General features: G+C 42.6%; 1 protein-coding gene across 2 annotated transcripts in view; it reads right to left on the bottom strand.

Annotated features, from left to right (window-relative positions):
• The window catches only part of NT5DC3 (5'-nucleotidase domain containing 3), a 390,067-nt gene that overhangs the window by 139,560 nt on the left and 236,067 nt on the right, over positions 1–14,440 (bottom strand). For both annotated transcript variants that reach the window (XM_069228992.1, XM_069228993.1), the window contains exon 8: positions 1,810–1,912. In XM_069228992.1, coding sequence (XP_069085093.1) covers positions 1,810–1,912 — 103 coding nt within the window. The remainder of the gene's footprint in view (positions 1–1,809; positions 1,913–14,440) is intronic.

Raw genomic sequence — 14,440 nt, forward strand, 5'->3', positions numbered from 1 at the left:
GTGATGGTCTCGCTGGCTAACAGTCAGGACTGTTATCTGACACAGGCGCATCAAAAAGATCCCATGCATCTGGGTCATCTTGGCTCATGCTTGTGTGTGTTGTAGACTGCACCATCGGTGGGCTAGCGACAGGTGATGATTGCGGTGAGCGTTGAGGTGATGGTGGCAGAGTGACTTGTTTTACAACCTTTGCTTGTGGTGGTTTATCTTTCTCTTGGAAAGCCAGTGTCCTTTTCATCCTTATAGGAGGGAGAGTTCTTATCTTCCCTGTCTCCTTTTGGATATGGAGGCTTCTCAGTGTATAATCTGGCTCCCCTGCCTCTAGTTCCTGTCCGAATCTACGGCTTTGCATTTGTGTGGAAAGCCCTTGTTCTTCTGTGTATGAACTTGTTTTCGGATCCGAAGCCGGATGTTTCGGGATCAAAACTTTTTCCACCATCTTTTTCGGCTCCGAAGCCACTTTTTTGTGTTTCGGTGTTCCGATTTCTCGATGCCGAGTAGTCTTGGTGCCGGTATATCGATGTCGAGATTGTTCTGACCTGGTATCTCGGGATCGAGTCTTTTCTGTGCCAGTATCTCGACCGGGGTCGGATGACTTCGACACATGCGTGCCCTTTTTCGGTGCCGATGGACGGTCACCGAGTTTTTGGGTTAAGCCATGGCCCGCCGGCGGTGGCGTCCCCTGGGCTCTGATGAATTTTCCGTGAGTTTTTGCTGGGGCGGTTTTACTCACGGTTTTCGGTGTCTGTTCTGTTTCGGCCGAGTCCGAGTCAGCGATGGAGAAGGTTTCTTCTTCCTCCAAGTCTTGGTGTCCTGACGGCGCCGACGCCATTTGAAGTCTTCTCGTTCTCCGGTCCCTCAGCGTTTTCCTCGATCGAAACGCTCGACAGGCCTCACAGGTATCCTCTTTGTGTTCTGGAGACAAACACAAGTTACAGACCAAATGTTGATCTGTGTAAGGATACTTGTTGTGGCATTTGGGTCAGAAGCGGAATGGGGTCCGTTCCATTAGTCTTGTCGACACATGTGGTCGGGCCGACCAGGCCCCGCCGGGGAACCTAAACCCCGAAGGGCCACCGGAGCTCTTCAAAATTCGGTGTCGATCTGTGTTAACTAACCCGATACCGAACGCAAACAATACTGTCAAATATTTCCGATATCTAACTAATCTTCCGAACCGAAACACAGAGCGTAGAGGAACACGTCCGAACCCGATGGCGTAAAGAAAACAATCTAAGATGGAGTCGACACCCATGCGCAATGGAGCCGAAATGGGAGGAGTCCCTCGATCTCGTGACTCGAAAAGACTTCTTCGAAGAAAAACAACTTGTAACACTCCGAGCCCAACACTAGATGGTGGGATATGCACAGCATGTGTATCTGCAGCTACACATGCCATCGAACAGATATATATATATAACATTTGTAGCTACAATGTAATATCTAAGCCACAGGAAACTTAGGCAGACACTTGAGCAAAGCTGCTAAGTTTAATGTTGTACTAAGATGTGGGATAAGGTCTGGGATGGGTAGCACATGTACAGGGGTTACTAACTTCCTGGGAAACTGTATGGGTTGTAGGGAGGGTAGTTTTGCAGTAGTTCTACTCCCTTTGAGGCAGATACCCCAAAGAGGATTCGTTGTGACTCTGCAATGTATAATGCTTGCTTTGATACATGTAATTTTGTCTGCTCTGCTTCTGATATATCCTGTACGAATGATCCACCATTGTATCTGTTGTCTACTGAGCAACTATTTAATAAAAAGAAATGTAAAAAAAGTTTAAGGTTGCAACAGAGGTGTACTCACACAAAGCTGCTGGGGCTATTTGTGATAAGAAACATCTTTTTGCCATGACTGGCTAGTTTCGCTAAAACAGCACGCGTCTGTTCACCGTAGCATATGTACCTTTCTGCAGAAAAATAAAACACATTGAGAAACTTTAGAAAATTTAGAAAAGTGGTAAATTGTTTACCACATAATGCTCACATTGTCGTACATATCAAAGTTAGAGAAAATTTGCACATTTTGAAAGCATCGATTACTTCAAAAACAGAATTAAAATACTTTTTTAGGTCTGGCTAAATTAAGTGCAGCACACTTTAAAGCTGGTCTGCAAATGAGGTGGAATAAGGAATACTGCTTACGCTGCTAAGGAGTAAATGATACTAAATGATAAATCATTTCATATAATACATGATACAAAGGGCCTGATTACCTGACAGATTTACCGTCCGCCATATTGCAAGTTCCATGGGATATAATGGAACTTGTAATACGGCGGGTAGTATATCTGCCACGTTTATGATGAGTAATCCCCTCTGTCAAGGTCGTAATCAGGCCCTACGTCTGATCAATCATGAAGTATACTGTAGCAGATCAAGGCACACTGGCAATAATAGGTCACAACATCCACATCTTCATATTGTCACAAGCTCTCCCCCCACCAGCACTCACTGCCGGATGGGAAGCAGAGCTGCAAATTCCCACAAGTTCTTCCCAAGATTTTGAGGCAGCCTTTTATGAGCTGCTGGGATACATTAAGAGGGATATTATGAGAACTCATCATTTATCAATATTACCGTTTTTTATATTGAGGACTAGTATCAATGATAACAGAATTATTTACAAAAGGTTTAGAGAGGTCAACGTTGTCAACAGCCAAACTGGTCAGTAATCCATTGCAGAAACTCTGTATGAATATAAAGTGACATATTGTAGAAAGAGCAAGGTTTTTACATCCTTTAAAGCTTGATGTGGCTGGGGGTCTTATGCACAAAAAGTAGAATTAGTGATTTCTTAATTGCAATTTTTACTGATTCGCAATTAGCAAATCACAATTCCTACTGTGAGAAAACTTAAAAATACTAAATAGAGATTACTAGAAGGACACAAATAGATCTACCTTATAAACATGAATGGGATAAGTTGTGGTTTCTGACCCACAAGGAATTATGTCCATCAAAGGGGTGGTGACCTGCTAGGGTCAGCAGATCACCATGTCTGTGACTGCTTTACAATTAAGCACTTTTTTTTTGTAATGCAGCCCGCTTCCTTAAAGGAAAACGGGATGAGATTCAAAAAAGAAAAGGAAAAGTTAAACATTTAATTTTTTAAGAGCGGGCAGTGGTCCCTGGGACGACTACCTGTTCTTAAAAAATATTTTCGGTCACATTTTCCAAGGGGAAAGGGTCCCTTGGGGACACCTTCTCATTTGTGGATGACTTTCCACCTCCTTTGACGTGTCGGTAATATACTAACTATTTGCGACTGGAAATCGGTTGCAAAACATTAATACATACGTGATTCGGTAGTTGGAAAGGACGTCCTAAACCTACCCTTCCGAATACCAAATCACTAAACCAAACGGCAATTCGGTAACAAGTTACCAAATCATGCTTTGGCATTTGTACATTAAAAAAATGCTCTTTTGCTGTCACAAATGGGCCGTTTTGGTCAGTTTGCTAACTCGAAAAAGTTTTGTACATATGGACCTGGATTTTTTAAATTTTGGGTGAGTTGAATTCCAAATTCTCCTGCCATCGGAGAAGGATTCTTTCAGTGTATTAGTTTTCTTTATGACCGTTTCCACAATTGAAGATGCACCTTCCCTTTATTAGAAGCCAGTTTGGCGAAATTAGAATAGACAAGTATTGTCAGAGTTTCTTGAACCTGTCTTCAGGCTCCTGAAAGAGGTGCAGCTCCGAGTAGTGCCAGTTGTATTCTGGGTAAGCAAACAAGAAGTGAGTCACAACAGTCCAACCCTGAATGTATTAGAGATTGGACAACTTGTTTGAAATCTTGCTCTAGATCTTGTCCAAGACCAGAGTTGTCATTATGTCTTTTGGGAAAGAGATTTTGAGGCATCACTCAGTAGCATCATGGCCGAAGACCTTTGAGTGTCTTCAGGTTGTTGTTAGGTGACAGTTTGACAATTATATGTGTCCTGGTCTGTGTGTTGTTTGGGGAAATTACTGACATGATATATTGTAACGCACAATACATTTCAGCTGAGAGGATTTTTATGGTTTTTGACTATTTTATGTGCCTCTGTGGTCATTACTAAGTTTTTGTAGAGATGAAGATGTGGCCTAGTTGTTACAGCTGCAGAGACTGGAAAATGGGGAACCAGGTTCGAATGTCAGCTTTGGCTCAAAATCCTTAAATTCCGAGCAAATCACTTAATCTCCATGTGCCTAAAAAGGGAAAAAATGTTATGCATTCTGGTTCTGATTAAAAGTACTCTAATGCCCTTAGGCAAAAACTGAGAGTCAGGTTACAGTGAAGCATCTTTGAACCACAGAGGGTAAAATACCTCTTTGGCATTTTGCAGCTCTTGACTGAAGGTTAATATTGACATATTGACACTTAAGTTAACAGCAAGGCACAACACTCTTAATGGCATCGGGGAAGAGAAAAGAACCAAGCAATAATACCCAGACGTAGCTCCAATAGAAGTTACAGCTGCTTGAAGGAAAGATCAGGGTAAACAAAAAAGTAGCAAGGAGACAAAGAATGCAATAGAAAATAAGGAAACGAACGTGCTTCAATGCCCCATCACTCAAAAATGCCTCCTTATATAAGGTTCAAACAGAAATTTATATCACAGGAAGAGATTCTACTTTATATTGGATAAATAATGGACAGACCTCCATCTTGAAAAGGAAAGTCTATAAGACTTGTTTACACCCCTTTCCTGAAACTCAAGGTGTTCGGTTGTATGATGGAACCACGCATGCGGCAACCACGCATGCCTGAACAATGCGGTTGGAACTCTGACGCGTTGTTTCCACGCATGCCTTTACAACGATTTTTCGTTGTAAAGGCATGCCTAGTAAAGGGATGTGTGGAAACGGCATGCATGGTTGTTGCATGCCACCCCCCACCCTAAAAACAGAAGTACCCCGGCCTCCTTTAAACCTTTAAAAACTACCCGATACCCCCTACCCACCCTGAGCCCTAAAACCAACTCCACCCACCCCAAAAATAAACCAACCCCTAAAAACTAAATTACCCCCAGCCCTTATCCTAAAATCTGAAGTACCCATAGCCCCCACCCTTAAAAAATACCCCAATACCCCCCACCCACCCTGAGCCCTAAAACCGACCACCACCCCCAAAAATAAAACTACCTAACCCCTAAAAACATAATTACCCCAACTCCCACCTCTAAAAACCAGACCCCACGCCCATAAAACTACCCTGACCAGACCCCCCACTCCCGCCACAAAACCTAAACTCCTCCGACCCTCCAATCCCCAAAAACTAAAAATACCACAATCCTCCACCCCCTAAAACCTAAACTACCCCGACTCCTAAAACTATGCTGACGCCCTGCCCCTAAAACTACTGCGACCCTCTGGGCAAAGATAACCCTCAGGTTCAGTCTCAGTTGTATCAGATTGCCTACAAGTTGTTTAGCTAGATTAAAGTAATTAACTGTGTATTTCTAATCTATCTTTCAGGGATGTTAAACTAATCTTTGTTATGGTCAGTGAAATAAGTCTGTGGTTCTCTGCTTCTACTAGGCTCACATACGTATTTTCCAACCTCAGAACAATCCCTGAAGTGTACTTCAATATATTTAATCAGCTGGTGCATTTCTGCCCTTATGATATTTCTAGAGAGAAACCATGGTTGTTAAAAATAGAAGTGTGCTGCTTTGAGGCTTCCAACCAGCGTAGAGAATACGAACACAATAGTTATATTACTATTATAGGGACACAAGCTTGTTTTTTTATTTGTCTAGGTCAGACAGTGCTCCTGCAATGAAGGTATTATTTATTGATAGCCTTGTTTAGGCAGTAATCATTATTTTTTCTACAGTATGGTAATTTACTATGTCGCCTACGTCAGGCAGCCTTAGTTAATCTTCGTCAGTTAAATTTAATATGTTGCCTACGTCAGGTAAGCTGTAGGGTTCTCCTTGATGATTTTCCTTTCTCGAAAATAAAAAGGAAAAAGAAGAAAAAAGGGCAGTGAAGAACAATCGTCTGGCAGGATGATATGGGAGTGTGAAAAGCGTCCATGGTGCTTTCGGGAGCTTTTGTCCTTCCCTCTCTCCCCTTGGTGGGAAAGGACGGAGGCCTTGACCCCTAATTGAGGAAAGAAATCAAGTGCGACTTAGGCAGGCAACCCTTAGGGTGGGAAGGATCCCCCCTCCCAAATCCTCCTTGCATTAGAACTAAAAATAAAAGCAGACAAACGCCCCTGTAAGCTATGATAGATCTGTTTCCAAACCCCTCCAGTGTGACCACAAAACCTCTAGGTGGAGGGGCAGCCCCAAACCACGTAACTGGAAAGAAGTCTCAGAGAATTCAGATTAGGCTGTAATTTTGCAAGCACCAGATAAAACCTCCCTAGTGTTGGAAACTAAACTTGGTGAAGTGGGAATCAGGTGTAATTTTACTATGCCCACATCTGCCACAAACAGCCAAAGAAAACAAGGCAGAAGAGAGGTTTCAGGGCTCGAAGACACAGTATGAGGCCTAAAATCAACAATGGAGAAATTAGTTGCTTCTCCAAAATTCTGTCAGAATAAAATGACGATGCACACCAGCTGGCACTTGAAATCATTTCCGCCCAGAGGCCTTTCTGGAAGGAGGAGAAGGTAAGCAGTCTGAGTCCAGAAGCTTCCCAGATCCATCATGCACAAGGGGGTTAGTCAGGCAGTTACAATTTGTAGCTGGATTGTAATAAGGATCTAAACAGTGCAATTCCGATCTATGGTTCTAGTCCAATGGCAGGCGGGTCGGATATTTATGGGTTTAGACAGAAAACCCCAATATGAAGAACTAGAAATATAGGTCAGTACCATTCCTTTTCCATCATAGCATTCTCAGGCCATCATAACCAGCTGCCTTGACTACGGCAACTCACTCTCGATAGGCACCACCACCAAACTCATGCAGAGGCTCCAATCAATACAGAACATGGCCGCCAGACTGATTCTTCACCTGCCCAAGAGAGCCCACATCTTCCAGAACCTGAAATACCACCACTGTCTCCTGGTCCAGAAGAGACACCACTTCAAGCTTCTCACCCGCTCATACAAAGCCCTCTATGATCAGTGACCCACCTACCTGAATCAACATCTAAATTTTCACCATGCCCACAGGAACATCCCCTCAGCACACCTGGCCCAGGCACAGATCCCCCGCATTCGCAGCTGCTGCAAGGGAGGGCTCTCCTTCTCCCACCTCGCCTTCAAGGCCTGTAAAGCCTTACCGCTGCATCTCCGTACCTCCCCTACACGGACCGATTTCAGGAAAGGGCACAAGACCTGGCTTTTCGAGTGAATACTTGCTCCTAGGGCCTAGATACCCGCACTGGTGACAAGTCACGCTCTATAAATATCTGATTGATTGATTTGACACACAAACGTGGAATAGAATGCACTGATACCTTCCCTCACAGAGGTGGGCTAAAAAGTTGTGGAATAAGATTGGAGTCCATGTAAACACATTAAGTACCAATGTTAGAAGGATCAGGGTGCCATTCCTAGATCAGAATCTATGCACAAATGCATGTAAAAGGTATAAATAGAACTCCATGGGTATCTGTCCTCCAAATATCTATTTTTAGAATTAGTCTCATGCTTGCATGTTGATACCATTTTACAGTACATGACATTATCCATACAGCTGTGGTGTGTTCAGAGGAAACTATACCAATGTGAAAAGCCCCATAATTAAACATCTGTTTGGACTTCCACAAATCTTTAAATAGTATCTTAAAGGATCTGAAGAGATTTATTGGCTAGAGCTGCATAATGCTGTATGTGCCTTCTCGTAGCCTTTGCTCCCCTTGTGCTCTACTTATGAACATTCCTTGAACCATGTTGGGTTATCTCTCCGTTCTTATGTCGAGTCTTGTAAGGATTCGAGAACCTTGTCTCGAGACTCGACATACGACGGGAGAAACGGTTGGAAGGGCGACGGTGGCGGAGGTATTATTTGCTGTTATGCACATTTGTAGATTTTACTGAAAATAAAGAGTACTTACCAGAAACGAAGACTTTTCATTGGCGACGAGTGACTGCAGGGCAGCTGGACCTACGTGTGCACCTTTTGAGGAGTTCAACGCGCGGCGTTTTCAACCGGTTTTCAGTGTTTCGATCCTGCTGAGGGGAGTTGTTGCATCTCCGTTCTTCGAGGAGCCTGCAACCTGTCTTTCTTCATCTTCATCGATTTTTGGGCTGTTTGACACAAGGAGGTTTCTGCGCGTGTAGGATTCAGCGCGCGCGTCGTCCTGTCGTTTTTCACGTGTCCTGCTACGCAACGAAGACGCTGAATACGCGTCTTATGAGTTACTTCGTTTCCTGGCAACGGAGACGCCAGGAAACGAGTGAATCGATCCCGCTACGCAACGAAGACGCTGAATACGCATCTTATGTGTTACTTAGTTTCCTGCCAACGGGGACGCCAGGAAACGAGTGAATCGGCCAATTCATTTGCGTGTAGAACTGACATTTATTTCAAGTGTTTAAATGGAGAACATCAAATATTTGGAGCAGCACAGCCGAGGTATAGCAGACTAGTCCAATAATACTTCATTTGCACTTCTACTCATTTCCTTGTTCGCTTCCTTCATTCTTTGGATCAAGTATTCATCAGGCATCAACGAGTGAACCGGCCAATTTTTCGTGATTCATTTAATCTGTTGATGTTACTAAGTGGAAAGTGCCTTCATTCTGCAAGTTACTTGTTTCCAAGTTTTCCAGGCATTTCAAGCAGTATAGTAGTGTTAAATTGTACTCCTTCAACCTGTTTTCTGCGGTGACACGCACACCTTGCGCAGTCTTGAAAGATTAATAGGACACGATTCCTCATTGCTCAATTTTAATGAACATTTATTGTGGTTACATTTAATATGCAGCAATCCATTCTTCCTCCTCCTGTATTCTCTCCGGATCCAGTTTCATCAGAAGCAGATTGGGATTCCTGGAAAGAAGGTTTCGAGGCATATTTAGATGCCATTGACGGTGACTCCTTTACTCATAGGAAAAAGTTTGCTGTTTTACGTCATTGTTTAGGTCCAGAGGGCCGCAAAATTTTAAAACACATTCCACAGGTGTCTGTTGCATTAGATGTGGGTGAAGGTGATGGCGGTATTGATGAATATGCTTCTGCCATTAAGTCCCTTGATAACAGATTAGATCGTGTAAAAATGTTATTATGGAAAGACATAAATTTTATAAAAGGGTGCAAGTTCCTGGTGAACCAGTAGCTAACTATGTGGGGGCTTTAAGGATGTTAGCAGTTTCCTGTGATTACAAGGCATGTGAGGATGAAATGATTAGAGATCAACTTGTCGAGAAAACCAATAATAAGAAAGTTCAAGAGACACTATTGTCTACACCGAATTTAACATTAGAAAAGGCCGTGGAGATAGCCACTAGAATCGAGAATACAACAACATATATGCAACAGATGAATATAACTAGTCAGAAAGTAGCTATAATCAAACAGAAATTTAACAAATCCCAAGCAATTGCCAACGCTGAAACATCAGTTAGGAAGGAAAATTACAAGAAAAGGGAATGCTTTAGGTGTGGTAGTTCCACCCATTTAGGTAATGCAAGTAATTGCCCTGCAGTAGGTAAAAAATGTTCAAAATGCTCCAAAGTTGGACATTTTGCTAGAGTGTGTAGGGCTGTTAACATATCAAGTTCCAGTTCAAGGGACAAGGTTTTTAAGTTACACAATGACAATTTGGATGGATCTAATTCTTCCTCTAATGAGGATGACGAAATTCTTACTGTTGTATGTTGTTCTAATGAGAGTGATGTTGTTATGCTTAACAACACTAAAAGGCCTACCTGTAAATTGTCAATTAATGGCCGTGAAATAATTGTTGTAGTCGATTCTGGCTCACCTTATACACTTGTGAGTCAAAAGGTGTGGAAGGAAAATTTCAGCCATGTTGGGCTCAGGAAGTCTAGCATCAAGCCTGTGGGATATGGTGGCAAACCAGTGGAAGTTTTGGGGGAGTGTGAAGTTGAGTTGAGTTTCCAAGGTGATGCGACTAAGGGAGTAGTGTATGTAGCTAATGATGATACATGTCTTTTAGGTTGGGAAGACCAAAGAAAGTTAGGTATTTTGTTAGATCCCAATAACCCCGAACAAGTTATACTGAGCAAGAATTATAACCAGGTGTTATCTATTAGTTCTATGTGGGTCGATGCATTTCCAGGTGTTTTTAAAGAAGGAATTGGTGTGTTCAAGGGATTTGCACACAAGATAAAGTTAAAGGAGAATGCAGTTCCCAAGGTTCATAAAGAACGTAGAGTACCTTTAGCGTTGAGAGCAGAGTTGAAAAAGGAGCTAGACAGATTATGTGATCAACGCATAATTGAGAGGGTGGATGCATCAGATTGGGTGGCCCCATAGTAATTGCTCGTAAAGCCAATAACTCTATTCGCATGTGTGTTGATTTACGTGACCTTAATGCACAAATTTGGGTGGATTGCCATCCATTGCCCAACATTGTTGAAATTCTATCCATTCTAGATGAGGCCAGCGTGTTCAGTTTGTTGGACAGGACATCGGCTTATCATCAAATTAATCTGCATCCTGAGTCAAGACATTTGACAGCTTTTGTTACTCCGGAAGGTTTGTTCCAATTTAGACGCATGCCATTTGGTTTAGCTTCAGCTTCTGCGGTATTCCAAAGGGTGGTGGATAGTTTATTTGGAAGTATGGAAGGTGTAATTGCTTTCCAGGATGACATTCTTGTCTTTGGCAAGAATCAAGCACAGCATGATGAAAGAATGGAACAGGCATTATCTTTGTTGAATAAAAAAGGGATTGTACTAGGGGCAAACAAATGTAAATTTAGTGTATCTAGTATTGATTATCTAGGGTATAACATTTCTAAATGTGGAGTGGAACCAAAGAAAAAGCTGGTTGAAGCTATTGAAGATTTTCAGTCTCCTAGTAATAAAGACCAAGTCAGATCCTTCATGGGTCTGATTGAATTTTATTCTAGGTTCATTCCTAATTGTGCAAGCAAAACTCATAAAATTAGATCTCTTTTAAAGAAAAATGTCAAATTTGACTGGTGTCTGGAGTGTGAACAGGAGTTTACAGCCATTAAAAAGGAAGTAGCAATGGCAGTTCCGTTGAAGTCTTTTAACACAAGGGATGAAATAGTAATAATGACGGATGCCAGTCAACTTGGATTAGGTGCTGTTTTAATGCAGAAGAGAAATGGTAGGGATGAAGTGGTAGCCTTTGCTTCGCGTAGTCTGAGAGGGGTGTGCACTTTACAGTCAGGATGGATCACAAGCCCTTAGTGCAATTGTTTTCTACCTCTGGTGCGCATCGAGCCACTCCCAGAATAGCTAAGTGGCAGTACAGATTACAAATGTATAACTTTCATGTGGAATATGTTCCGGGTGCAAGGAATACTCTTGCTGATTCTCTTTTCCGTCTTCCTTGCAAGAATGAATCAGATGAGGAGGAACCAGAAGAAGATGATGTCCTGGTATGCTCTATAGAGTTTCAATTGGGTGGTGCGGTGACGGAAGATGAGTGGAGGCATGCGTGTGGAAATGATGATCAATTGAAGGAGGTCATGAAGGGCATAGCACAGGGATGGTCTGTATGCAAGTCTGAACAGTGTGAAGTGTACAAACATGTTTTTGAGGAGTTATCTATTGTAAATAACGTGTTGATGCGTGCAGATGCAATGGTTGTACCTAAGGATTTAAGATACAAAGTATTATCTTTGGGACATGAAGGACACATAGGTATGCGGGCTATGAAAAGGAGAATAAAAGAGGATTTCTGGTGGCATGGACTAGACAGAGATGTAGAACACTTTGTGAGAGATTGTTTGGCCTGTGCTATCAGTGACAAGTCTCGGGTTGTCCTGCCATCCCCTGTTGAAGCTATTGAAGTGCCTGGGAAAGCCTGGAGTAAGGTTGCAGTGGATTTGATTGGACCTGTCAATTAGCTCAATGGGCAAGTGGAGTATGGTATAGTGTTAATAGACTTTTATAGTCGCTGGCCCGAGTTTAAGTTGGTGAAAGTACCTAATTCGCATAAGATCATTGAATTTTTGGAATCTGTTTTTCTCAGAGAGGGTATTCCTGATGAGATACTTACCGACAATGGTAGTCAATTCACATCTTCTCAATTTTCAGATTTTTTGGTGCTCATGGGCATTAAACATGTTAAAACTTCACTTTATCATCCTGGGAGTAATGGTCTTGTTGAGCGCTTTAACAGAGTGATTAAAGAGAATATGCAGTTGGCCAAAGCTGGAGGGTTAAATTGTAAGGGTGAACTTAAAAAGTTGTTGTGGGCTGTGCGGACCACACCCAATGCAGATACTGGTGTGTCTCCTTTTATATTATTGAAGGGAAGAGCTCCGGGAACTAAGTTGAAAAGGAAGTGGATGGGTGAAAAGGGAGTTGATGAGGGATTGATTGAGAAAGTGAGTGAAAAAAGGATTTCTGCTCAGAATAAATACAAAGGTGATTCTAGAAAAACAATTTGTGTGAAGTTGGGTGATTATGTCAAAATCAAGAGTGCCCGCATTGTTCAGAAAGGTGAATCTAGATTTTCTTATCCTAAGAAAGTCATCAAAATTTGTAAAAATGCTGTTAAATTGGAAGATGGCAATTGGTGGAATAAGGAGAGGTTGTCCCTGGCTCGTGATGTGGAACTTTTGAACAAATCTTTGAAGGAATCCACCAAAGTAAATCAAGAAGCAAGAAATGACCCACGGAAGGACAAGGATTTGGAAGGTCCTATTAAGAAGGAATGGGAGTCTATGGACATGAAAAGAAAATCCTCAACTAGGAATAGGAGGCTTCCTACGAAGTTCCGTGATTTTGTACTTTTAGTTTAACAAAATGTGTTACGTGTCTTCGTAAAGGTTTGGATGTATCTTTGTATGTGTTAAGGGGAAGGATATGTTGGGTTATCTCTCTGTTCTTATGTCGAGTCTTGTAAGGATTCGAGAACCTTGTCTCGAGACTCGACATACGACGGGAGAAACGGTTGGAAGGGCGACGGTGGCGGAGGTATTATTTGCTGTTATGCACATTTGTAGATTTTACTGAAAATAAAGAGTACTTACCAGAAATTAAGACTTTTCAAACCACACACAGTATGTTAGAAGAAAAATATGTATCCAATCTTGCACCAAACTATGGAATTCTCTCTACCTTTCTTCGCACTCTGAAACAAACCACATGAAATGTCTTAAGAGCCTAAAAACCACTGGTTTCCGCCAGAATAATGGTGATAGTTCTTATATATTTCCATTTCCTCCAGCACCAGGACATTCTTATGGGCACCTGTTAGTGCTTGATAAATGTTAATTTCTTCACAAATATATGTATGACTGTCTTAGCAACTCCCGACATCCAATCCTGTTACTGGGCAGCTAATCTGATTGTCCTGAATAAGTGGTGGCTCAAGGGATTCACAGTCCCATCTGATATTTCAGATGGCTGGGCAAAGCAGGGCACATCACTTTCTCACCTTCTATACTTCCTCACCTTCTATATGGAGGACAGGCCCCAGTGGACCTTTCCCCTTTGACAATAGCGGGTGCTAGAGATCTGGAAAAACACTCTGAAGGCCATGGGCTGGGCCCGGTGCTTAACCATAGAGACCACCCCCCCACCCCCCTTGTGGGTAGGCACCTAGCTTCAAAAGGCGGCACATCTGACTGGCTTTAAAAGCTGGGACATAATAGATATATCCACACGGAAGGCAAGCAGGGACCAAGTCTGCAGTTCTTCTCAGGCTTACAGAAGGAATGACCTCCACTGCAGCCAACTTTACTAATACTTACAGTGCAAGCGCATGCCTGATTTTTATCTGGCCTCCCAAGAGAACCTCCTGGAATAAAGTCCTGTGGAAGCACAGGTGCTCTTGATGAAACATGATCAACACAAAATGCCATATATACATAATTAGTGGCAAAGATGCTGCACACCTTCAACAAATTGAGGGTGGCATGGACTAAAGATCTAGAGGAGCTCACTGATGATGGGTGTGAGGCCCTGGTGTCCCCCAGAGGAGCCACCATAGCCTCTCAATTCTGAGATATCCAGCTGAAATATCTTCAAAGAGCATACCTCACAAGAACCAAGTTATGCCTGCATTGTAAGGTACGAGAAGGAACATTTCTAAACACGGTTCGGAAATGCACTGTGCTCCCTCCCCTTCTAGGAAGGAATACTATATATACTAAACAAGGTGTTGGGATGGAAGGTTCCCAGAGACCCTAAGATGGCTCTACTACACACCACAGAAGACAGATGGCAATAGGTACCACAGAATTCTACTATGGCCAGGCTTGACAGTAGTCAATCAAGACACAGCTGCTGCCTGGAAGACAGGCGTGCTCTGTCTCTAAAGGGATTGAAGATTGGCATGACCTCACTCTGGAGCAGCCCATAAACATGGCTCAAGGATGC

The sequence above is a fragment of the Pleurodeles waltl genome, chromosome 4_1 (genome assembly GCF_031143425.1).
Source record: "Pleurodeles waltl isolate 20211129_DDA chromosome 4_1, aPleWal1.hap1.20221129, whole genome shotgun sequence".
Classification (NCBI taxonomy): Eukaryota; Metazoa; Chordata; class Amphibia; order Caudata; family Salamandridae; genus Pleurodeles; species Pleurodeles waltl.